Source organism: Protomyctophum parallelum (assembly GCF_964188405.1).
Source record: "Protomyctophum parallelum genome assembly, chromosome: 13".
Classification (NCBI taxonomy): domain Eukaryota; kingdom Metazoa; phylum Chordata; class Actinopteri; order Myctophiformes; family Myctophidae; genus Protomyctophum; species Protomyctophum parallelum.
The window spans coordinates 37,740,215-37,767,120 of NC_139708.1; the positions used below are offsets into that span (position 1 = coordinate 37,740,215).

At 43.3% G+C, this 26,906-nt stretch overlaps 2 protein-coding genes across 2 annotated transcripts in view; both read right to left on the reverse strand.

Moving 5' to 3' along the window:
- Window positions 1–1,388: 1,388 nt before the first annotated feature.
- Window positions 1,389–21,273, reverse strand: ddx47 (DEAD (Asp-Glu-Ala-Asp) box polypeptide 47). Its single transcript, XM_083779979.1, has 13 exons — window positions 21,134–21,273; window positions 20,623–20,716; window positions 17,735–17,923; window positions 15,547–15,618; window positions 15,263–15,381; window positions 14,078–14,149; window positions 11,490–11,606; window positions 10,836–10,982; window positions 9,513–9,650; window positions 6,807–6,877; window positions 5,909–6,038; window positions 2,672–2,898; window positions 1,389–2,399 (listed from the first exon to the last, which is right to left on the reverse strand). Exons 1-12 carry the CDS (start codon window positions 21,269–21,271, stop codon window positions 2,731–2,733), a joined length of 1,455 nt encoding a protein of 484 aa, XP_083636105.1. The 5' UTR covers window positions 21,272–21,273; the 3' UTR covers window positions 1,389–2,399; window positions 2,672–2,730.
- Window positions 21,274–24,768: 3,495 nt separating this feature from the next.
- The window catches only part of wbp11 (WW domain binding protein 11), a 317,048-nt gene continuing 314,910 nt past the window's right edge, over window positions 24,769–26,906 (reverse strand). Inside the window, exon 13 of the mRNA XM_083779977.1 lies at window positions 24,769–26,250. Within this exon, the coding sequence (XP_083636103.1) occupies window positions 25,484–26,250 (767 nt within the window). The 3' untranslated portion in view covers window positions 24,769–25,483. The remainder of the gene's footprint in view (window positions 26,251–26,906) is intronic.

Genomic DNA, 26,906 nt, shown 5'->3' on the forward strand with positions numbered 1-26,906 from the left:
TACATTTTCAATTCCGTACTTTTACTTGTAAAGGAGTAGTTCTAAATTGCAGTATTGATACTTTTACTTAAGTAAAACAATTGAGTACTTTTTCCACCACTGGATATAGAAGAACATTGATGGAATAAACAATAAAAAATCAATAATTCCGATCGTATAGATTATAGATTATATAGGGCACATGCACACATCTATGCCAACGCGTGAAAGCTGGCGTATTATGATGATTCCATGAAAGTACATTAGCAAATTACTACGAATTATTTATTTTACCCCAAAACAAATTTTGCACCATGCAAGAGACGCGCGTGACTTATCTATGTAATATATATCTAGGCATTGCAGACACCCACTGGATGGAATACACCAACCCCCTTCTCTATGTAATATATATCTAGGCATTGCAGACACCCACTGGATGGAATACACCAACCCCCTTCTCTATGTAATATATATCTACGCATTGCAGACACCCACTGGATGGAATACACCAACCCCCAACAGCACAGAACTTTAATAACTTACTTTTATATATTTGCATGCATGAATATATATAAGCTATTATTTATTTGGCATTTGAGCCACAGACCACGTCAGTCAATTTAATTGATTGCTAAATGTCACGTAAGGTATATAACATTAGTTTTATGATGAAGCAATACCATATCATTTGCAGGCTTTCTTCCCTTTCTCCAACTCCAAATAAATAATTCATAGTAAACACTCAATTCAAAGCAGATGGACATTTACACCGACATTTCCAAGTATTCTCTATAGCAGCAGGGGTCTGCGACCTTTTTTTAAATGAAGTGCCATGTTTTTATTTTCTAGATCAGTGTGCCATATGAACATTAATTAACTTTAATGACACCACGTGAAAAAGTCCAACATATTTTGCTTGTGCACAAATAACACATTTTTCCTTATTTTTAAATATTTTCTTTCACGTTGTTATAATGATCATTAGACTCAGGGCAATAAGAGTTCAGTTTTAACGAATGTAGAATACAGGATGTAATTTACACACAAATGAGAGGGACTTAATTTATTTGACTGCATTTAAAAAATAGTTTATTTAAAACCAGAAATACTGTCTCACACACTTACAAGTGTGCCAGTGATCACCCTCCTTTGTGCCAATGTTGGCACTGGTGCCTAAGATGGCCTACCCCTGCTCTGTAGCTTGCAGGTATTCAGAATGTCAGACTGCACTGCTCAAACATCTCCCCCCTGTGTCTGCACTGCTCAAACATCTCCCCCCTGTGTCTGCACTGCTCAAACATCTCCCCCCTGTGTCTGCACTGCTCAAACATCTCCCCCCTGTGTCTGCACTGCTCAAACATCTCCCCCCTGTGTCTGAAAAGTGACATTGCACAGTGGCTCATCAAACAAAAAAAAACATGTGCAAGCTTTGGTTTTTATAGAGACCTTTTTTTTATTACAAACGGAAATATGCCAGTGGGGGGCAGCTGGGTGAACATTTTCTCTCGTCCATATGAAATGTCCTTAACCCATTCTGACCTGAGATCAGATTCTATAAACGTCTTCTACATCCTGACAGTTTTCTGAAAAAGCCATGTTTCTATGTCAGTCGTTCTTCGATTTTTCAAGAATAGCAGACCTACAAGCTCGTATATGAGCTTGTAGATCTGCTATTTTTAAATAGCTAAAGCACGACATGATGCTAACACCAAAATGGGTTCCTGTTCAGAATGTCCTTAATGGATGGTAACAACTATAGACAGGCATTCATCTTTTTGGGCCTTCATCATTAGTCCGACATTACTGACCCTAATCGTTTGCGGAAAGCACGGGGTGAGTCTTTAGTTGAGGGCCACAGGCCCAACAGCTCAAGGAATAGAGTTTAACCTGTGGTGTCATGTACTTTTTATTTGCGTTTCTTCTATTCATTTGATCATTAAAGGCCACAGAATGAGGCCTGCTCAAACCAGGGGGTTTTCATGATTCTGAATGCATTCCAAGCATTAGTTTTGCACGGAAAACACTCCTTGGCCTAAATTAGAGCATTGCCACTTGCCCAAATAAATGTGCTGACCTCATCACATTTTTTGTGATGACGGTATGGCCGTTTTCTAGCCCAAGGAGTGTTTTTTGTGCAAAACGAAGGCTTGGAATGGATTCAGATTCATGAGAACACCCTAGTTTGACATGTCACACTTAAAGCATAATGAAATTTGGAAAATGTTGCCATATATATTGTCTATGGTGTGGTATACAAAAATGGCCATAACTTCTGTGGACCTTAATGACCAAATGAATAGAAAAATCATAACCGGCCACGTATATCAGACTAACGGGATGTGGGACTAACGTGCAGTCCTACCATGTTGCTCCAACTTCAAAACCAGAGTAGGAAGAAGAGCAAGAGAGTTAACGTCTAAGGGCCGATTCATACTCCTATTTTACCGCTGTTTCGGCGCTGTAGTGCCGAAATGATTTCGGCTTGTCAGAAATTTTCAGTAGCACCGAAGAGCCGACTTTAGGGTGGTACCCGCCCTCCCGGACCTCAAATGACGTCACATTGTAGGCTCTACAGAGCCAAATGACGTCACATTGTAGGCTCTACAGAGCCAAATGACGTCACATTGTAGGCTCTACAACGCCGAACCGACTTTTATTCGGCTCTAAAATAAGAGTATGAATCGGCCCTTATGGTCAATAGAATAAAGCAGTATGTACAGTTTCATTACATGGACAAGGGGGGGGAGGTCAGCGTCCTCCCCGGAATGCTGGGCCCCCCTTCTTCTTCCCCCTCGTGGCGCTGCTTCCCGGTCCTCCTTTCACCTTCTTCCTGACTCCACTGGCCTGTTCTGTGTCGTCTGCGTCTCCATCTCCCCCTCGCTGCCGCTTCTTCTTGTCGCTGTGCTCCTTCATCTCCTGAGCAAGGAGTTTAAGCCGTTAACCCATTTAGACACGAGACAGATTGTAAGAAAAAAAAAAAAAAAAGTTTCTGAAAAACCCTATGTTTCTACGTCAGTAGTGCTCAACATTTTTTCATGTCAAGGACCTCCAGAATTATCTGTATCTGGCCGCTGACCCCCATCTGAAAACATGTTGTTCCAGGGACCCCCCCCCCCCAGAAGCAGAGATTTGAGTTAAAAACGTCCGCTCTGAAAGAATATACATTCCAAGATTTGCGCGATAAAAAAAAAAGATAGCAGATCTACAAGCTCATAGCCCACTCTGTGCTGAGTTATGACTAGTATGAGCTTGTAGTTCTGCTATTTTTCCAATAGCTAAAGTATAACATAATGCTTAAAACACCAAAAGGGGTTCCCGTCCTGAATGCAAGACAGCAAAACATGTTCATTCAGATTATAACAATGTCCGGAAACTTTTCACAATGAAATGTCCTCACTAATAATCATGATAAAATAGCACCATTTTCTTCTACTCAGTCTGTGTCTCATAGGAGGGCTGTAGGCAGTTCAGAAACAAGTCTGTGTCTCATAGGAGGGCTGTGGGCAGTTCAGAAACCAGTCTGTGTCTCATAGGAGGGCTGTGGGCAGTTCAGAAACCAGTCTGTGTCTCATAGGAGGGCTGTGGGCGATTCAGAAACCAGTCTGTGTTAGGGATGCACCGAAAATATTCAGCCGAAAATGGCTAAAAATGTATTTTCGGCCTATTCGGTTTCGGCTCAAATAAGCCGAAAAATATCACCGAATAGTAGTAGTGGTCCTAAAGTTGTGAATCGAACTAAACTGCGGGAAAAACAAAGATGTACAAGCCCAACACGCTGTGCATTGCGACGGGTAGATAGCTTGTAGATCTGCTACTTTCAGCGCAGGAAGGGCGCATGCTTATGACGCTCATTAACTATGCATCAGCTCAGCAGGCAGCAGCCAGCAGTCACAACACAACACACGTCGCATTCAATGCACAGGCAGATCCGACACAACTTTATTGCATACATATGTGCTTGCCTTTCATCCACGCTTCCATAGCCTTTTAAATCTTATTTCCCATCCACGGGCACAAGCAACGTGATATCAGCAGCTCTTCCACCCGATCTGTGGACGGGTGTTGTTCCGTTGACGAGGGAAGCTATAGCTAGCATGGGAGCTAACGTTAGTTTTAACACCTCACACTCGCTGCTGCGTTTACACGGGCAGACACAAAGACGAATGGGAATATCATTTGGAGCTTTAACAATGAATGATACTGTATCGTTGCGTCTGCCCATGTTTAATGGTCAGGGTTTCACTGTCCACAACTATAATGCACTTCCCAAAACTCAGAGACATGCCACCACCTATAAATTCAAACCCACCTCTGGAATATTGCTATCTCATTCCACTTTAATTTATTCCATAGTCTTAGTTTTTCTCTAATAAAGTTGTTTTTATTTGTTTTCTCATGTTCTCCTTGAAAAGTGTCTAAGTAGCCTACTCAGAGAAGCTTTATATAAATAATATTATCACTATTATTATTACTACTTGTTTTATTGCCTATGCTTATGTAGAAAAAAAAGCTCACTGCTCAGGTCAAATAGGCCTATTGATATGCGATTAAAATGTGATTAATTGAGATTAATTAATCACAAAGCCTCCAATTAATTAGATGTTTTTTTTAATGGACCCATAAGTGTTTATTATTTAAGTTAGGTTTTACCATAATCATGTCTTTTGCCATAATCAGGTAGCTTTACAACAAATATGTATTCGGCTATTCGGTATTCGGTTTTCGGCCAACTGTTTCCTATATTCGGTATTCGGTTTCGGCCAAGAATTTCCCTTTCGGTGCATCCCTAGTCTGTGTCTCATAGGAGGGCTGTGGGCGGTTCAGAAACCAGTCTGTGTCTCATAGGAGGGCTGTGGGCAGTTCAGAAACCAGTCTGTGTCTCATAGGAGGGCTGTGGGCGGTTCAGAAACCAGTCTGTGTCTCATAGGAGGGCTGTGGGCAGTTCAGAAACCAGTCTGTGGGCCCAGGCCGTAGCGTAACGGTCTGGGCACCGGACTGGTAATCCAGTCGCAGTGTGCCGCGGGTTCGACTCCCGGACCCGACACGGCCTTTACTGCATGTCATCCCCCCATCTCTCTCCCGTTTCCTGTCAGCCTACTGTCTGTCCCTTCAAAAATCAATAAAAGGCGTAAGCCGCAAAAAAATATCTTAAAAAAAAAAAAAAAAAAAGAAACCAGTCTGTGTCTCATAGGAGGGCTGTGGGCAGTTCAGAAACCAGTCTGTGTCTCATAGGAGGGCTGCGGGCAGTTCAGAAACCAGTCTGTGTCTCATAGAAGGGCTGTGGGCAGTTCAGAAACCAGTCTGTGTCTCATAGGAGGGCTGTGGGCAGTTCAGAAACCAGTCTGTGTCTCATAGGAGGGCTGTGGGCCGTTCAGAAACCAGTCTGTGTCTCATAGGAGGGCTGTGGGCGGTTCAGAAGCCTGTCCACCAGTGACATCATCAATGGGGATTCCAAGCTAATATAAACTGCAGGCTTTCTAGTCCTGAAAACTTGCAATGTGAAAATGGAAGCCATCGTTCTCACGATAATAAAAATCTAAACATTTTTGTAAAAAAAAAATCTGCTTAACGATGGGTTTCTGAACTGCACGCAGCCCTATCCTATGAGACACAGACCGAGTAGGAAAAAATTAATTGTGGCATTTTATCATGAACATTAGTGAGGACCCATTATATGAACATAGGTTGAAAAGTGGTCCTTTTAACTGCAGTATTTTATAACGTCAGGCGAGACATCAGAAATATGGGGTGCACACGCAGATCCGACACACCAAAGGTCCGAAGCGTGGGGACATGCGATGGTCCGACATGCGCTCCTCCCGTGCTTGCGGTTATGGTTAGGTTAGGGATTGAGGTTTCGGTTTCAATAGTATGAGTATGTCGGAACTAAAGCCTGTACCCAGAAATATATCATTTTAGGACTTACTAATCTGGCATATCTCTGGGCCTCGCTGACTCTCTCCACCAGCATCATCACTTCCTCTTCGTGGGTCGGGAAAGCAGGGAGTTTCTTTCCGATCAGGGTTTCAATGCGCTGGAACAGCTCCACGTCATACCTACAGGGTTAAGTAGATGCTCAGTGATGACATCAGTCGTCATAAAAACCATGTGACGTTGATACAATGAGACTCCAGGAAAATATTAACCCTTTTTGACCTAAGATCAGATTCTAAAAATGTCTTCTACATCCTGACAGTGTTCTGAAAAAGCTATGTTTCTATGTCAGTCGTTCTTCGATTTTTCAAAAATAGCAGACCTACAAGCTCGTAGCGCGCCACTCGGTGGCGCGCTATGAGCTTGTAGATCTGCTATTTTTCAATAGCTAAAGCATAACATAGTGCTAACACCAAAATGGGTTCCCGTTCAGAATGGGTTACCCAAAGTTTATGCTTGGGACAGTCGGTGGCACCAGTTCAATTAAACCATTTAGGCCTGACGTTGACATAAAAAAAAAAGTCTCCTAAATCCTGACAGTTTTCTGAAAAACCTTGTGTTTCTCTATCAGTGGTGCTCAATATTTCATGTCAAGGACGGCAAAACTATATGGAATATGCCTCCGCCCCTCCCATCTGAAAATATGTTGTTCCAGAGACCTCCCCAGAAGCAAAGATTTGAGTTAAAATATTCACTCTGTAATAATATATATTAAAAGATTTGAGGCACATTTTCACGATATTTCAAAAAATAGCAGACCTACAAGTTCGTAGCGTGCCACTCGGTGGCGCACTATGAGCTTGTAGATCTGCTATTTTTCAATAGCTACATTATAACAATGTTTAAAACACCAAAAGGGTTCCCGTCGAAAATGGGTTAAAAAAACTTACTGAGTGACAAAAGTAATGGATTTCCCAGAGCGCCCTGCTCTGGCCGTTCGCCCCACTCTGTGGATGTAGTCCTGAGATGGACAGACAGACAGACAGACAGACAGACAGACAGACAGACAGACAGACAGACAGACAGACAGACAGACAGACAGACAGACAGACACATTAGTTAGGCAAGGTCACCTGTCATATTATTACTTTAGTGACAGTGAATAATAAACTTTATTTGTATAGCACCTTTCATACATAAATGCAGCTCAAAGTGCTTCACAGGGCAGGACACAAAAATATAATACAATAAAACACAAGTAGTTAAAATGATAGAACAATGGCAAAGAACAAAATGATAAATATAAGAACATAAAATAAATAAAAACAAATAAAAACACCACATGCAGCAAATCAGTCAGGGCAGGGTAGGAACGTGCATAGTAAAACTCAACTAAAAGCAAGAGTGAAGAGGTGAGTCTTGAGTTGAGATTTAAAAATGTCTACAGAGGGTGCGTGTCTGAGCTCGAATGGAAGTTTATTCCAGGCTGTTGGGCCGTAGAAGCAAAAAGCTGCCTCACCATATTCTTTTGTGCACATTCTTTTAGGCACTTCAAGTAGGCCAGCATTGGAGGACCTGAGGGGGCTGTTAGGGACATATCTAGGTAGGCAGTCACGGAGGTACGGAGGTGCGAGACCATTGAGAGCTTTATAGACAGATAAATTAATTTTTAAATGACCCTAAAAAAAATGAATTTTTAGTGTAATTTAAGTGTTGAGAGCATACCGAGCGAGGGGGGGAGAGAGAGAGAGAGAGAGAGAGAGAGAGAGAGCGCAAGAACAGTACACAGTGTAATCAGTGTTGATTTAGTCGACTAATACTATGACGAAAAATGTCCGACGACCTTTTTTAACCCATTCTGACCTGAGATCAGATTCATACGAGGTTTCCACTGGACACACACTGGTCTGATTAACCCATTCTGACCTGAGATCAGATTCTAAAAATGTCAGTCGCTCTTCGATTTTTCAAAAATAGCAGACCTACAAGCTCATAGCGCGCCACTCGGTGGCGCGCTATGAGCTTGTAGATCTGCTATTTTTCAATAGCTAAAGCGCGACATGATGCTGACACCAAAATGGGTGCCCGACTAAAATGGGTTCACTGGCGAAAACTAAATGAAAACTAAGCTATGATGACTAACGAAATACTGACAATTTCGTCAACAAATAAAAACTAGACTAAAATGTTAGAAAGGGACTAGTGGACAAGAGATCCACACTTGGTTTTCAGATCTACAAGCTCACAACGCATCGCAGCGTGACGCGTTGTGAGCTCGTAGATCGGCTATTTTCAGCAAGTGTAACATCAGTCATCACGACGGCATCAAGGCCCGACAAAATACATTTTAGTCTAGAAAAATCAACTGTAGATTTAGTCGACTCAAACTAGTCCAACCACTAAAACATTCCACAGGTGACTAAAATATAAGTTTTATTCCAAAGAGTCCGTGACTAAAACTAAAATAGAAATGTACCGAGTGTGATGCGTTTGCATGTGAACACTTGGGTACCTTGGAGTGAGTGGGGATGTCGTAGTGGGTACCTTGGAGTGAGTGGGGATGTCGTAGTGGGTACCTTGGAGTGAGTGGGGATGTCGTAGTGGGTACCTTGGAGTGAGTGGGGATGTCGTAGTGGGTACCTTGGAGTGAGTGGGGATGTCGTAGTGGGTACCTTGGAGTGAGTGGGGATGTCGTAGTGGGTACCTTGGAGTGAGTGGGGATGTCGTAGTGGGTACCTTGGAGTGAGTGGGGATGTCGTAGTTGATCACACAGTACCTTGGAGTGAGTGGGGATGTCGTAGTTGATCACACAGTACCTTGGAGTGAGTGGGGATGTCGTAGTTGATCACACAGTACCTTGGAGTGAGTGGGGATGTCGTAGTTGATCACACAGTACCTTGGAGTGAGTGGGGATGTCGTAGTTGATCACACAGTACCTTGGAGTGAATGGGGATGTCGTAGTTGATCACACAGTACCTTGGAGTGAGTGGGGATGTCGTAGTTGATCACACAGTACCTTGGAGTGAGTGGGGATGTCGTAGTTGATCACACAGTACCTTGGAGTGAATGGGGATGTCGTAGTTGATCACACAGTACCTTGGAGTGAGTGGGGATGTCGTAGTTGATCACACAGTACCTTGGAGTGAGTGGGGATGTCATAGTTGATCACACAGTACCTTGGAGTGAGTGGGGATGTCGTAGTTGATCACACAGTACCTTGGAGTGAGTGGGGATGTCGTAGTTGATCACACAGTACCTTGGAGTGAATGGGGATGTCGTAGTTGATCACACAGTACCTTGGAGTGAGTGGGGATGTCGTAGTTGATCACACAGTACCTTGGAGTGAGTGGGGATGTCGTAGTTGATCACACAGTACCTTGGAGTGAATGGGGATGTCGTAGTTGATCACACAGTACCTTGGAGTGAGTGGGGATGTCGTAGTTGATCACACAGTACCTTGGAGTGAGTGGGGATGTCGTAGTTGATCACACAGTACCTTGGAGTGAGTGGGGATGTCGTAGTTGATCACACAGTACCTTGGAGTGAGTGGGGATGTCGTAGTTGATCACACAGTACCTTGGAGTGAGTGGGGATGTCGTAGTTGATCACACAGTACCTTGGAGTGAGTGGGGATGTCGTAGTTGATCACACAGTACCTTGGAGTGAGTGGGGATGTCGTAGTTGATCACACAGTCGACGTGTGGGATGTCCAGGCCTCGCGATGCCACGTCAGTGGCCAGCAGCACGGACCGGGACTTGGACTTGAATTTGTTCAGTGCGCCTAGACGTTTATTCTGACAGGTCAGACAGAAATAGACAAGAGGGGGGGGGGGGGGGTTTAGTGAATACTGCAGTGCAATTGGTTTTTTGGGGGGGGGGGGGGGGGGGGGGGGGGGGGGGGGGCGACAACGTTTTGGACTGATGTCGATTTAAAAAAAGGCTTCTATTCTACTATTCACAATAGTTCTCTGAAAAACCCATGTCTCTATGTCAGTTGTGCAGTGCTCAAACTTTTTCATGTCAACGATGTCACCCAGAATTATCTGTATTGGGCCACGGACCCCCCCCCCCCCCCATCTCAAAATATGTTGTTCCAGGGTCCCCCCCAGAAGCAAACATTTTAGTTAAAAATGTTCGCTCTGAAATATATATTCAAAGATTTGCACCACATTTTCACAACTTTGAAAAGATAGCAGACCTACAAGCTCGTTTGTGGGTGTCAGCTTGTTCAACGTACTTGTTGCAGTATTTTACATAACACCTGAGGCGTATATGAACTGGAAAATAATAAACAAGAAAGAAAGAAAGAAAGAAAGAAAGAAAGAATAAATAAAATAATGTTGTTCCATCGATCCTCTTTCTAAAGTCATTAAAGTGTTCAACCCTTTAACCCATTCTGACCTGAGATCAGATTCATACGAGGTTTTCACTGGACACACACTGGTCTGATGAACCCATTCTGACCTGAGATCAGATTCTAAAAATGTCAGTCGTTCTTCGATTTTTCAAAAGCTAAAGCATAACATGATGCCAACATCAAAATGGGTGCCCGGTCAGAATGGGTTAAGAAGCAGATTCTACAAAATGTCTTCAAAATCATGAGTTTTCAGAAGAAATCATTGGTTCTCAAACTATTTCATAACAAGGACCCACAAAATGATATGGAATTGGCCACCGACCCCACCGACCTCCACCCCACCCCCCCCTTCAGAAGAAAATATTTGGCAAATATTTGAGTTAAAATGTTTGCTGTGAAAGAGTATATATTCAAAGATTTGCACACGATTTCACAAACTTAAAAAAAAAAAATTGCAGATCTACAAGCTCGTCGCGCGTCACTCGGTGCCTCGCTATGAGCTTATAGATCTGCTATTTTTTCCAATAGCTAAAGTATAACATAATGCTTAAAACACCAAAAGGGGTTCCCGTTCAGAATGGGTTTAAAGTGTGACTCCAAGGTGCCCTGATGTGATCTTTACCTGACTCAACTGGCCATGCAGTGGGATAGCAGTGATTCCCAGGTTCCTTAGCAATAGCGCCACCCGCTGGGCACTGTGACACGTGGTGCAGAAAATGATAAAGGAGTTCCCCGCCAGTTCGTTCAGAATGGACACCAGGTAACAGTCCTGCCAAAAGACACCGGCATAAACACATGCTGCCAACTGTACTTTCATTTAACCCATGCTGACCTGAGATCAGATTCATACGAGGTTTTCCACTGGACACACACTGGTCTGATTAACCCATTCTGACCCGAGATCAGATTCTAAAAAATGTCACAGTCGTTCTTCGATTTTTCAAAAATAGCAGACCTACAAGCTCGTAGCGCGCCACTCGGTGGCGCGCTACGAGCTTGTAGATCTGCTGTTTTTCAATAGCTAAAGCATAACATGATGCTAACACCAAAATGGGTTCCCGTTCAGAATGGGTTAAGCAAAGCCCTTTGATTGGACAATTACAATTGGAAAATTACCTTCATAATTACCTTCCCAATGTATGAATTAATTAACCATTTGTAAAGCACTTTGAGCACTTGGAAAAGCGCTATAAATATGCAATTCTTTATAAAAAATGCAATTAATAGAGCTACAATATTTGTTTCAACCTCAATTGCATGTCACTGTGTTAAATACCTTGTATTTGGAAGGTATGAAGACGTAGTATTGCTGCAGTTTTTCTACGGTGGAATATTTGGTGTTTACGGCACATTTCACGGGATCTTTCAACGCTGCTCTCTGCAGTTTCTGGACCTGTGGCAGAAATACGTTGTAATTGGAAGGAAAACCAACACAAAAAAACATGTATATATACAGTGCCTTCGGAAAGTATTCACACCCCTTCACTTTTACCACATTTTGTTTTGTTACAGCCTCATTTCAAAATGGATTCAATTCGTTTTTTTCCTCATCAATCTACACACAATACCCCATAATGATGAAGTGAAAAAAGTTTTGTCAAATATTTTGTTAATTTATTAAAAATAAGAAGCTGGAAAAACACATGTACATAAGTATTCACACTCTTGACTTAGTACTAAGTTGAGGCACCTTTGGAAGCAATTACAGCCTTAAGACTTTTTGGGAATGATGCTACAAGCTTGGCACACTTGAATTTGGGGTATTTTCCCCCTTTTTCTCTGCAGATCCTCTCAAGCTCTGTCAGGTTAGACGGGGAGCGTCGCTACACAGCTATTTTCAGGTCCTTCCAGAGATGCTCAATGGGGTTTAAGTCTGGGCTCTGGCTGGGCCACTCAAGGACTTTCACAGAGTTGTCCTAAAACCAATCCTTCATTATCTTAGCTGTGTGCTTGGGGTCGTTGTCCTGTTGGAAGGTGAATTGTTGACCAAGTCGGAGGTCCTGAGCGCTCTGGAGCAGGTTTTCATCCAGGATGTCTCTGTACACTGCTCCATTCATCTTTCCCTCTATCCTGACAAGTCTCCCAGTTCCTGGGAGACTTCTTCTCCCCACAGCATGATGCTGCCACCACCATGCTTCACCGTAGGGATGGTATTTGCCAGGTGACGAGTGGTGCCTGGTTTCCTCCAGATGTAACGCTTGGCATTCAGGCCAAAAATCTCTATTTTGGTTTCATCAGACAAGATAATCTTGTTAATAATGGTCTGAGAGTCGTTTAGGTGCCTTTTTGGCAAACTCCAAGTGCGCTGTGACGCCCGGCTGTCATGTGCCTTTTATTGAGGAGAGGCTTCGGTCTGGAGGAAACCAGGCACCGCTCATCACCTGGCAAATACCATCCCTACGGTGAAGCATGGTGGTGGCAGCATCATGCTGTGGGGATGTCTTTCAACGGCAGGAACTGGGAGACTTGTCAGGATAAAAGGAAAGATAAATGGAGCAGTGTACAGACATTCTGGATGAAAACCTGCTCCAGAGCGCTCAGGACCTCCGACTTGTTCAACAATTCACCTTCCAACAGGACAACGACCCCAAGCACACAGCTAAGATAATGAAGGATTGGTTTTAGGACAACTCTGTGAAAGTCCTTGAGTGGCCCAGCCAGAGCCCAGACTTGAACCCCATTGAGCCTCTCTGGAAGTACCTGAAAATAGCTGTGTAGCGACGCTCCCCGTCTAACCTGACAGAGCTTGAGAGGATCTGCAGAGAAAAAGGGGGAAAATACCCCAAATTCAAGTGTGCCAAGCTTGTAGGATCATTCCCAAAAAGGCTTAAGGCTGTAATTGCTGCCAAAGGTGCCTCAACTTGGTACTAAGTCAAGAGTGTGAATACTTATGTACATGTGTTTTTCCAGTTTCTTATTTTTAATAAATAAATAAATATTTGACAAAACTTTTTTCACTTCATCATTATGGGGTATTGTGTGTAGATTGATGAGGAAAAAACGAATTTAATCCATTTTGAAATGAGGCTGTAACAAAACAAAATGTGGTAAAAGTGAAGGGGTGTGAATACTTTCCGAAGGCACTGTATATATATATATATACGACAGTATATATTCTCAAAGATTTGTGCCACATTGTCATGATTTTTCAGCAGCTAAAGTATAACATAATGCAACCAAAAGGGGTTCCCGTCCAGAATGGGTTAATATTTACTTAGCCCTGAAACATGACTGCCATGATGATTATCATGACAGTCATGCAGAAACTTTGCCCTGTTTTTTGCGCTCGCTGCATTTACAAGATTTCCGTATATATAAACATTCAGATTTCAAATATAAAGTACTCACAAAGTGTCCCACGGGTGTTAGTTAGTAGCAGCGCCAGCGATTAGAATTGCTGCATCCCGCGTTGTTTAATAAAAAGCATTTTTGTCCGAGCTCCCCGGCTACTTTTTTCAAACGGGGTTCGTTTGGGAAATCCACAGTTGCACACCGGGAGCGCACTCGCCTATTAGTCTGTATTGGCAGGGCAGTCAGCGTGCCTATATCAAACACACAGAGTTCCACCCTCCTCCCGACCGATAGGGGCGCGTAGTTGAAAGCCAATGGCAAAATAACACCTCGGATAAAAATGCTTTTTATTAAACAACGCGGGATGCAGAAATTCTAATCGCTGGAGCTGCAACTAACTAACACCCGTGGGACAAATTGTGAGTACTTTATATTTGAAATCTGAATATTTATATATACGGAAATCTTGTAAATGCAGCGAGCGCAAAAAACAGGGTGAAGTTTCTTCATGACTCTCGTATGAATACGAGAGTCATGAACCATGGCTAATATTTACTATGAAGAAGTCTGTACCTTTTTGGTCATGGTGGCAGAGAAGAGGAAGGTGCGTCTGTCCCTGGGGATCACCTTGAGTATTTTATCCACCTGGATAAAAAGAATGAGCAAGGAAGCATTAACTACGTAGATAATAATGATAATTAATAAGGAATATTCAGAAATTATTAAAATAGTCCATTCTCTGGCCTTGCCTGACACTGAGGTATGCGTGAAATGGGAAGTCCTTGTTCTGATACTTTTATTTGTTAACATGATATATGATATAGTAACTTTAACTTTATTGTCAGTTCACACTGAAATTTGTCTTGCGACCCAGCAGCCATGTGTGCAGAACACATACACATTACACACATTTTGACATAACACAAAGAACGAAACAATATTACATACATAAAGACATGAAGACAAGAGCAATGTCCACCGCCCAGCTTACCCCATGGCTACTACAACTCCTGATTAAGCCTCAAAGTCGACTGGTGGACAAAGGTAGAAATACATCTACGGGTCTTGTATATTATTTTATGATGGGACACCATATGTCCTTCCTGAAGGTAGCAACCTATATTCTCCATTCAAACACATGGCTAGTGTTTGAGGCGGTTGTCCAACAATCTTTGAACAAATAAATGTTCAGTTGTTGCAACAGTTGTGACTTTAGGGCTGCAGAGTAAATACATAATTAATTAAGGCACAGGCTGCATCGGGTGGCTCAACCAGGCTCGGATATCCTGGAGGCCGTGAGGTTAAACCCATTTAGACATGGGGAACGATTCTACAACCGTCTTCTAAATCCAGACAGTTTTCTGAAAAAAGCTATGTTTCTATGTCAGTGGTTCTCACAGGGTTAAACCCTATGTTTCTATGTCAGTGGTTCTCAAACATTTTCATGTCAAGAACCCCCAAAAATATATGTAATTTGCCGTGGACCCCCATCTGAAAATAGGTTGTTCCAGGGACTCCCCAGGGCCAGAAGCAAAGATTTGAGTTAAAAACGTTCGCTCTGAAAGAATATATTGAAAGATTTATGCCACATTTTCTCAATTTAAAAGAAAATAGCGGACCTACAAGCTTGTAGATCTGCTAGTGGTCACTTGAGTGGCAGCGTGGCTTAGTGTGCATTCCGCACTTCCGCCCTCACGTCGCTCCGATGACCAATTAGGCATCCATTCTTTTTTAATATCTATGGTTTACAAAACCCACCTCTGTCTCAAAGTCCATGTTGAGGATTCTGTCTGCCTCGTCCATCACCAGGAACTTCAGGGCTCGTAGGGAGAAACCCTTGGTGTTCTCCATGTGGTCTATTAAGCGCCCTGGGGTGGCTGCAGACACACACACACACACACACAGACACAGACACACACACACAGACACACAGACACACACACACACACACAGTGTAGAGTAGACCATCAATACCTCATCAAAAGGCTCTTTTCAGCACTGCGTCAATATGGGATTTATAGCATTGCAAGGCGTTGTCTTACCAATGACGATGTGTGGCTTTTTAGCAAGCACCAAGGACTGGGACATCATATCAATTCCTCCAACTATGACAGCTGGAATGAACATGAACATCAAAAGGAGGTTAGCTCTTTACACATAACTACACAGTTATTCCACATTATAAGGCTGTCCCCGCCCTAGACCTGCTTTTTAGGATTCGAGCTTCAGCAGGGATATTCGAGCAGACATCCTTTTCTTTTTAATTTTTTTTTTTAAATTAACCTTCGAGCACCGAACCTTCCGAGCAACATTGCACAGTTTATCTGTGAAGATAAGTCTTGAGTACTCTCGTCCTGCAAGCTCACAGCGCATCGTAGACGCGGCGTGTTGTGAGCTTGCAGATGGGATATTTTCAGCATGATGCAACCCATAAAATACGAAACTTAACAGCGCTTCCAGCCGCAAAAATAAACAGTTAATGAAGCTTAATGGCGCATTGTAATTACCTACAGTTAAGGCCTTATGGATATTTATTTGGGGGGGGGGGGGATAATAACATTTGCAAGATCATTCCTCACAGCCCACAGAAAGCAAGGTAATCCACGAAACTAATTAATTACAGCTGTCAGCTGCTGGTCGTGCTGGATCATGTAAAGTGGGATTTTGATAGCTTTTTTCCATTGCACGTTATGTACAGTACTACAGTTTGATCAAACTACAACACGTTTAGTCTGCAGTTTGCATACAATTTAGGCATTTAGCAGACGCTCTTAAACCATTCTGAACGGGAACCCATTTTGGTCGAAGAGCGACTGACATTTTTAGAATCTGATCTCAGGTCAGAATGGGTTAATCAGACCAGTGTGTGTCCAGTGGAAACCTCGTATGAATCTGATCTCAGGTCAGAATGGGTTCATCAGACCAGTGTGTGTCCAGTGGAAACCTCGTATGAATCTGATCTCAGGTCAGAATGGGTTAATCAAGACAGATTTACAGGTACTGATCCAGATCCTGTCTGCACGAAAGAGCACTGTGAGAGAGATTACATGTCAGAGAGATTACATTCATTTGATGCCGGAAATCTGGATTATTGTATTCTCAGGCTTTAGCAGGACAGGGGTGGACATCCTGATATAATAGCCTATTTTTGCTTTTTTTTTTATAGGCTACCCCAAATGTAATATGCATGTATTATAGGCTACATAATTAAAGGCTACAATATAAATAAATTGTTGTAGGCTTAATCATCAATAAACAACGCATCACATCTGCATGCATGCATCTGCGCGTCTACAGTACAGAGGTCCGCCGGTTCTATTCCAAAACATAAATAAGTCCAGTCCAGATCTGAGCAGCCTATAGCCTAACTATAAAGCCACTGGACGCATGGGCTAAGCCTTTTTTTTATTATTAAGGAAGATCAGCATGCATGTCACCGTGTTCCGTTTGTTGACTTTCCGCTGACGAGAAAACCCTCAAACATGGATAGCACATGGCTAACTTGATAGCCGTAAGCCGTGCCAGTGTGGGGAGATGGATTGGAGGAGGAGGAGGAGGAAGCGGCAGCGGCTGTAAACGTTCTCCCTCCCGGCCAAATGGCCAATAATGGATTTAATAATAAGTAGGTCTCTGCGTTGATACGGTCGACATGTGTTCATCTCGTCTCGCTGTCACTCGCTTACATTTTGACTACCGCAAAGATACCGTTGTAGGCTTGTAAACTAGCCATTGAGGTACAACAGAGAACTTTGGGACATTGAGGGGGCAGAAAACAGCGCCCGAGAGCTGTTCATGCAGCCTGGAGTGTGACAAGCTGGGCGGCGCAAATAAGAGCAATTTTAGGCATGTGTGCAATATGACAACTGTTTTAAATTATTGTACAGTGACAACTACAGTCTCTGTAATGTTTAAGTTGTACTATTACTAAAAACGATCTAAAATAAAGGGATTTAAGATCAGAACACGTATTTATTATTATGCAAATTAACCGTTAAAGCGGATGAGAATATTCGGATGTTTCTTAACGGTCGGCTAACCGGTTAACCCCCGACATCCCTAGTAACGAGCGATTGTCCGCACTTTTGAAGGTTTGGGGGACAGCCTTATTCCACAAACAATTAAAAATATAAAATCACATGCTACGTTATACATTTCTATTTCATCTTTAGATTTGACTTTATTGACAGCACCGTCTGTATCTGCAGTGAGTCGTTGTACCCACGTACGTACCACACTTGACGCCAATGCTGGAGCCCAGGGCCTCGAACTGCTCGGCAATCTGAAATGCCAGCTCTCTGGTGGGGGTGAGAACCAGTGTGTGAAGCCTCTGCGCTGAGGAGAGTAGAGACTGGAGGATAGGCAGCGCAAAGGCGCCAGTTTTCCCTGAACCCGTCTCTGCCAGACCAATAACGTCTCTCCCTGAGTAAAGGATGGAGAGGGAGGAAGGAAGGAAGTCAAGGAACAGAGTGAGTTTACTGGACTCATTTGTATATCCTAATATTTAACCCATTTAGACCCAAGGACGATTCTACAAATGTCTTCTAAATCCTGAGAGTTTCCTGAAAAACCCATGTGTCTATGTCAGTTGTTCTCAAACATTTTCACGTCAAGGGCCCCCAGAAATATATGTATTTGGCCACCGACCCCCATCTGAAAATATGTTGTTCCAGGGACCCCCCAGAAGCAAAGGTTTGAGTAAAAACATGTTCGCTCTGAAAGAATATTCAAAGATTTGCGCCACATTTTTCCAAAAATAGCAGATCTACAAGCTCGTAGCGCGGCACCGTAAACTCTCGTAGATGTATTCCTCTACGAGCTTAACCCATTCTGAACGGGGAACCCATTTTGGTGTTAGCATCATGTTATGCTTTAGCTATTGAAAAATAGCAGATCTACAAGCTCATATCGCGCCACCGAGTGGCGCGCTACGAGCTTGTAGGTCTGCTATTTTTGAAAAATCGAAGAACGACTGACATTTTTAGAATCTGATCTCAGGTCAGAATGGGTTAATCAGACCAGTGTGTGTCCAGTGGAAACCTCGTATGAATCTGATCTCAGGTGAGAATGGGTTAGGTGCCCTCACCCCTGTGTACGCTGCAGAGACACCATTTCAGATTGAGCAAAACTATAAAAGGTGCTTACCTCCTTTTTACCCCAAATGTTAGGGAGGTGGCAGGAGTTCTTGTGCAATGTATTGGTCCATAGTTTTCAATAAAGATTAATTTTAGTCACATATGTGTCCGATTCTGTCGGAAGTTTCCAATGGTGGCACGTCCGGAATCACGCTTTACGTAAACAGGAAGCGAGGAGGGGGTAATGGCCTTCGGCCACTTATGGGACTAAAACACCTCTTTATTGAAAACGACAGACTAATACATTGCACAAGAACTCCTGCCACCTCTCTAACATTTGGGGCAAGAGGGTATAAGCACCTTATATTTTGCATTTGTACATGTTCGGAGTTGTTAATTCTGAAAGGGTGTCTCTGTCTAGGGGCGGCGGTGGCTCAGGGGTAGAGTGGCTGGATGGATGGGAACCGCAAGGTTGCCAGTTCGAACCCGGGCTCCCCCAGAGTTAGTGTCGAAGTGTCCTTGAGCAAGACACTGAACCCCTAATTGCTCCTGATGTGCCTTGCATGGTTTCCGCCGCCATCGGTGTATGAATGTGTGTGTGAATGGGTGAATCTGTAATGCACAATCTATGTAAAGCGCTTTGGATAAAGGCGCTATATAAATACACCATTTACCATTTCTGCAGTGTACTGTAAAGCCCTAACCACACTAAAGAGTCGAGACTGTTTTAGCGTTGTGCCAGCGGTGGGATATGTCCTGTTGCACGTTGACGCACGTTGTCCCGAGTCCAATGACACCAAATGGTCACCATGCAACTCCTTGCAACCGTTTGGCCTACATGGAGTTGTCATGGCGACCCTTTGGCTTAACACAGGAGTGAGGACACTTAAAACTCTCGTAGAGAAATACATCTACGGGACTTTAACCCATTTTGGTGTTTCAACCATTATGTTACACTTTAGCTGTTGAAAAATAGCAGATCTACAAGTTGTAGATCTGCTATTTTTGAAAAATCGTGAAAATGTGCCTGAAATCTTTGAATATATATTGTTACAGAGCGAGTTTTTAACTCAAATCTTTGAATATATATTGTTACAGAGCGAGTTTTTAACTCAAATCTTTGAATGTATATTGTTACAGAGAGTTTAAAATCTTTGAATGTATATTGTTACAGAGCGAGTTTTTAACTCAAATCTTTGAATATATATTGTTACAGAGCGAGTTTTTAACTCAAATCTTTGAATATATATTGTTACAGAGAGAGTTTTTAACTCAAATCTTTGAATATATATTGTTACAGAGAGAGTTTTTAACTCAAATCTTTGAATATATATTGTTACAGAGCGAGTTTTTAACTCAAATCTTCGCTACCGGGGGGGTCCCTGGAACAACATATTTCCAGATGGGGGTCGGCGGTCAATGTCATATATATATGGGGGGTCCTTGACATGAATATGTTTGAGAACCCACTGACATAGAAACATGGGTTTTTCAGAAAACAAAAAAATATATATTTTTTTAATTTCGACGTCAGGCCTAAATGGATAGATCTTTAGGCTATCATTTGGCATTCACCTTAAAGGACCACTTCACCACTTTTCAAACTATCTTCATATAATAGGTCCTCACTAATAATCATAAAAAAATGTCAAGATTGTTTCCTACTCAGTCTGTGTCTCATAGGACGGCTGTGGGCAGTTTAGAAACCGTCTTCCAGTGACATCATTAGGCAGATCTTTTTTTAAACAACATTTCTTTACAAAAATATTTAGATTTTCATTATCGTGAGAACGATGGCTTCCATTTTCGCATTGCAACTTTTCAGGACTAGAAAGCCTGCAGTTTTTATTAGCTTGTATTCCCCATCGATGATGTCACAGGAAGACGGTTTCTGAACTGCCCACACCCCTCCTATGAGACACAGACCGAGTAGAAAAAGAATTGCACCATTTTTTCATGATTATTAGTGAGGACCTATTATAATGAAGATAGGTTGAAAAGTGGTCCTTTAACATACAGATCATGTTTTGTAGCATGTTGCCTCACCTTGCAGGGCCACTGGGATGGCTTCTATCTGAATGGGGGTGGGGGTCTTCCATCCCAGCTGATCACAGGCTTCGCAGAGCACTTCTGTGACTCCCTGTTGATTGAGCAGACATCGTGATCATCAGGGCCATGATTGACGTCAAATCAAACACATTTTATTTTGCTATATATAGAGTAGGCTGTAGAATATGTAGAATATGTGTACGTCTAATTGTTATGAAGAATTGAACATGGTGGGCCCTATTGTAAACAAGTGTAATGCTACATGGTGTCGTCAACAGTTAACAGTTTGTGCTTGGAATGTACTGTAATTCTCCAATCTGTTAATACATTCATCAATCAATCAACACAAATGATGAGACAATGTGCTTGAAATAAGTGTTGTTGTTTAAAAAGTGTCAGGGAGACGAGTGTTATAGCATAGATAAGTTAATAGCCGAGTTGTGTTTTCAGCTGCAGCTAAGCCGTTAGCCGTCCATGGAAAGTAAAATAAAATGAAGAAAAAACGTACCAAGTCCTTGAAGGTCTTCACTTGCTCGACAGTCTCAGCGCTGCTATCATCACTGATATCATCATCATCATCACTAATGGATCCTTCTAGTGTTTCATCTGTTATCGTCGCAGCACGGTCTTCTTCTCCGTCCGCCATGCTGGATTCCAACGTGTGTAGTGTTATGTACTGAGAACTTCCCTCTGCGCAAATGCGGAAACAACTTGCATGCAAACGCAAAGGATTGTGGAACTTGAAGTTTCCGATAGTATTGTGGTTAAACCCAGAAAGCAAAGTAATAATTATGGCCCCTGGCCAAAGAAATAGAATATTCAAGAGCCGTAATTCATAATTTGTAGTACTGTAGTTGTAGTGTCTGTCTCAGACATCGACGGCCCAGCAATTGGAAAGTGTTTATTGGCATACAATCTTATAGACATCTGTAAGAAGTGTCTATTTGTATGTCTCTAAATGTTTTCATGAATTGAACAATGTGGACCCTGTTGTAAACAAGTGTAATGCTTAATTGGGTCGTCCACTCACAGTTAACAGTCACAAGAGCAGGGGGTGCTGACCAGCTGGTATAATCCGGAGTTGGGTCTTGGCTATATCTTTACCTTTACGGACAAGTTGATAAAAACTTAAACTGAAAGGCTTTTAGAGCTTAGATTCTCAAACAGACTAGATAGAAAATGATAATCCGACAGAGACGGTGCTGGCAATGATGCCTTATATAAGGAGGGGATGACGTCACAACTAGGTAGGAGTGACATCAGCCCTGACAACAATATTATAACCGTCTTGATACAAGGTTAGTATAATGCATAATTATGCGTATAACTTTACTATACTTCTACTGCCTACTACACTTGTGGACATTTATTTTCAATCATCACTATATTTGCCATACAGTTAAATCAGATGTACTGCATATATCTCTTCTGATTATTCTTGTATATTTCCTGCTGCTTTCACCCCCAATTATTTTATTTGTATTTACAATTTTATTTATACATTTTCAGGTTTAAAGACAAGACATACTTTACAAACAATCACATCACACACACATATACACACACACATAAACAAATAAAAAGTGCCCTGGGCACAGGTCTCCACCAGGATTTCTTCCTCAGCCTAGTGGGAATATGCGTGCACAGTTTCATCGCAATCGGACGCTGCGTTGAGGAGTTGTGGCGATTTGTACAAAGCGGGCTACTCCTGAAAACTGTAGGAGCCAATCGTGGCCAATCAGGATGGAATATGAGAAATCAAACAAACCTGCCTTGATCACATGACTATGGAGATCATGTGTACCGATTTGCGTGAAATTTGGATAAAATCTGAAGGAGTAATAATAGAAAATGTGTTTTACATATGTCGGCCTCCTGGTGGCGCTATAAAGAGCAGATGTGAAAAATTCCAGGCAAAGGTTTTTCCTTGGCCTCTAGGGAGTTGGCATACAAAGTTATCCACAGATCCGTACAAAATCTGTAGGTGTACTGTGCAAAAACTTGTTTTGCACAAAGCGGCCTCCTGGTGGCGCTATAACAGGCCGTTCTGGAAAGTTTGGGGCAGAGGTTCATCGTTGGCATCCAGGGAGTGTGTGTGCAAAATTTGGCATCGACCGGGTTAACGGTGGCCGAGATTAGCTGCTCACGGACACACGGACGGACGGACGGACACACGGACGGACGGACGGACACACGGACGGACGGAGTGCAAAACATACTCTCCCCACATGCCTTCGGCCTGGTGGAGACAATAATACATTTAGCACAGAAACGAAACATACACAAATGAAAATAATATTATACAATAGATCACAGTTAAGAGTTTTTTAGAAAATAACAAATGAAATAAAACATTTATGTGCATACATACTTCAGCCTGTTAATGATAGGTGAGATAAAAACGGTTGCCACATTCTGTCGAATACTTTCGTTTTAAGAGAAACGTCATATCTTATCTTTTCCATTTGCAGCAGGTTGGTCAATTCTGCTAGCCATACATTAAAAGTGGGTACACTCCTTTCCAATGGGTCAGAATATTTTCACCCCCAATTTTGAGTTTAAAAATGTTGGTTTTGTATTTTGGTCAAACATAATACACTATTGGCTGAATATAAGTTTTATTTCCAATGGAAATATCCTAAAAAGGGGCACGGTGGCACAGTTGGTAGTGCTGTCGCCTCACAGCTAGAAGGTCCTGGGTTCGATTCCCGCTCGGGACGCTGTGGGTGCTGGCGGCGTGTTTCCTCCTCCGCGTCATCAGTGCCCATACCCGAAGGCGGGGTTGGCAAAAGGGCCTTTCTGTGTGGAGTTTGCATGTTCTCCCCGTGTCCCCTAGGGTAAGTACTCTCACAAAAAACATGCAGTAATCCTGGTCTCTAAACTGCCTCCCCTTGGCCAGCCGGGGCGCCTGATGGAGGGGAAAGGAACTGGTTGGAATAACGTGTTCCTTCCACGCGCTACGTCCAACCAGGAAAACTCCCCCCTGTCAGGTGTAAAGGAGCAACTTGGACACTCAGGCATGAAGGAAGCATGAGTTCAAGTCCGTTGCTCTCCCCTTGTCCCCCATATATGGGGACTAGGTTAGTCTCCCCTTGTCCCCCATGTATGGGGACTAGGTTGGTCTCCCCTTGTCCCCCATATATGGGGACTAGGTTGATGGAGGGTGTGTAGAGCCCAGGATCACATTAGATGATTGACACAGGGGTGAAAAATGGGTTACAAAATCGTGGAATAAAAATAAAAATATATATAAAAAAAGGAAATATCCTAAAAAGCAGCGTTGTATTATTTTCGGGGACTAGATTATTTGTCATTCAAGGTCATCTTTCCACAAATGAGTCTTGAAAAATGGGGGTCGTTTTATAATCTCATATTTGGGACAATACGGTAGTTACTTAGGCATTTAGAAGAAAGAAAGCCTGCTGACGTGAGGTTAGGCATTTTAGTATTTTGCAACTAAACCTGCAGCACCGACACAATTTCCATTGAGGGAACTTTTATTTTAACTCATATCTAAAATTCACTTTGTAATAATTAAGATAAGCCTTTGTTTTTCAAGTATTTATTTAGTTTCAGACCAAACAGCTTCAGACATGTATATTTGTGAAGTCTCCATTTCACATTGACACACATTCCACATCTTTGTTTGAAGTTGAAGCGCTTTCAGATATCAACAATACAAGAAACATTTTGACCGTCATAAAAAAAAAAACTGAATTGCTGTCTGGTAAAGCCAAAGCAACGTACATGTAGGCCTACAGTTGGTTGGAACAAAAAAATAACATTCTACTTTGATGAAGAAGAAACAAATATAAAAACATGTAGGGAGGGGGGCATCGTTATCTCTTATTACAATTCCTGTTTTAGTTTTTTTTTACAGCATTACACATTTTCCACCTTTAGCTGCTTGATGTAAAAGCCTATTCCAATAGCACACATCTCATCAGATTTAACCCATTCTGACCTGAGATCAGATTCTATAAACGTCTTCTACATCCTGACAGTTTTCTGATAAAGCTACGTTTACTATGTCAGTCGTTCTTCGATTTTTCAAAAATAGCAGACCTACAAGCTCGTATCGCGCCACTCGGTGGCGCGATATGAGCTTGTAGATCTGCTATTTTTAAATAGCTAAAGCACGACATGAACACCAAAATGGGTTCCCGTTCAGAATGGTTAACAAATGTTATCCACAGACAAACGGCATTTGATAGAAAACAGATCAGGTTGGTGAGGACGATACCCATCGACGCATTTTGGGCAGGAACACCTTTTGGTGATTGAAGCATTATGTTATGCTTTAGCTGTTGGAAAAACAGCAGATCATAGTGCTACAAACTTTCAGTTTTTAACTCAAAGCTTTGCGTCTGGAGAGGGTCCGTGGAACTACATATTTTCAGATGGGGGTCGGCGGCCAAATAGATGTAATTCTAGGGGCCCCTTGACATGAAATAGTCTGAGAACCACTGACACAGAAACATGGTTTTGTCAGCATTTAGAAGACATTTTGTAGAATCTTTCTCAGGTCGAAATGGGTGCTTGAAAATAATAACCCATTCTGACCGGGTACCCATTATTTTGGTGTTAGCATCATGTTATGCTTTAGCTATTGAAAAATAGCAGATCTACAAGCTCATATCGCGCCACCGAGTGGCGCGATACGAGCTTGTAGGTCTGCTATTTTTGAAAAATCAAAGACACTTTTAGAATCTGATCTCAGGTCAGAATGGGTTAATAATGAAACTGTCAGGATGTAATAGACATTTTTAGAATCTGATCTCAGGTCAGAATGGGATAATCCACCTTTTGTGTTTTCCGCTCCAAAACCCATGCTCCTCCTCCTCCTCTCTCAGCAGTCTCACAGGAGTCCCTCCATCTCCCTCATAAAGGCTTCATACATCTGATCCTTAGTCTTCATGTTGGGCTGAGGCACGGCGCCCATCTGCGTCGGGTTGGCGGCCGCGGCGGCAGCCGCCGCCGCTGCTGCCAACCCGGCCGCTTGCTGCTTATTATGCCCCATGCCGTCGTGATGATGATCCCCCCTGCGTCCTCCCCCTGCTTTATCCCCGCCGGCGTGCCCCCCGCCCGGCCCGCTCTTGTCCCGACGCACCCTCAGCGCGGTGGGCACAAAGCGGGTGACCTCCGCCTTGGGGTTGATGATCTGAGGCTTGGCGGAGATGGTGGCTCCCCCTGCGCCGACGCCCCCACCCGACGCCCCCAGACCGGCCAGGCCGGCCAGGCCTCCCGCGGCCGCCACCGAGGTGATGTTGGCTCGCTTCTCGATGGTGGCCGCCGCATGGTGGTGGCCCCCGCCCCCGGGGTTCCCGCCGGGATTGGCGCCCGGGTGCGGCGCAGGGTGGTGGGCGCCGGTGCCCGGCGGCGGGGGCATCTGCATGACTCCGGGACGCATCGGGGGCATCTGCATGCCGGCGGGCGGCGGCGCCATGCTGGGCGGCTGCTGCTGCTGGGAGCCCTCCAGGCCGCCCGCGCCCGAGCCCTTCTGCCGCTGCACGATGCTGGGCGGCGCGCTGAGCACGTTGGAGTTGAGGGGCGGGGGGAAGAGGGCGAGGGGCGGGGCCATGGGCCGCGGGGGCCCCCCGGCTCTCGGAGGAGGAGGAGGGAGGCCTGGAAGAGGAAAGAAAAGACGCAACACAAGACGGGATTTGGGATTGAATGAATGTTCCATCCAGACACTGGAAAAAACGTTTCCATGGAGTTGAAACCTAATTGGGCTCCCATCTTGCGCCACCCTTTATCCATTAACCCATTCTGACCTGAGATCAGATTCATACGAGGTTTCCACTGGACACACACTGGTCTGATTGACCCATTCTGACCTGAGATCAGATTTAAAAAATGTCAGTCGTTCTTCGATTTTTCAAAAATAGCAGACCTACAAGCTCGTAGCGCGCCACCGTAGATCTGCTATTTTTCAATAGCTAAAGCATAACATGATGCTAACACCAAAATGGGTTCCCGTTCAGAATGGGTTAACTTATTTGAAAATCATTTTCAGTTCAATTAGCTGATCTACACCGTTGTGAGCTTGTAGATCAGCTATTTGAACTATTTAAAAAAGGTTTTTTTAAATAGTAAAAAAAAATGGCAAACAAGATATAATGAATTGCATTTAATGAATTGCATTTTTATAGCTTTTCCAAGTGCTCAAAGCACTTTATACAATGGTTCATTCATTCATACATTGGGGGGTGAAGCGGCGAACAGTCGACGCCAGCGTCCTCACTTCCCACATTCACACAACAATGGTGGCGAGCCCAGAC

What these genes read in the sequence shown, in the direction of transcription:
- ddx47 (XM_083779979.1), bottom strand. Translation starts at nt 21,271, where the DNA reads ATGGCGGACGGAGAAGAAGACCGTGCTGCGACGATAACAGATGAAACA. An exon ending in AAAGCCACACATCGTCATTG is followed by an intron (nt 15,382 to 15,546) that starts GTAAGACAACGC and finishes GTGTGTCTGCAG; the next exon opens with CCACCCCAGGGCGCTTAATA. An exon ending in ACATGGACTTTGAGACAGAG is followed by an intron (nt 14,150 to 15,262) that starts GTGGGTTTTGTA and finishes CTTTTTATCCAG; the next exon opens with GTGGATAAAATACTCAAGGT.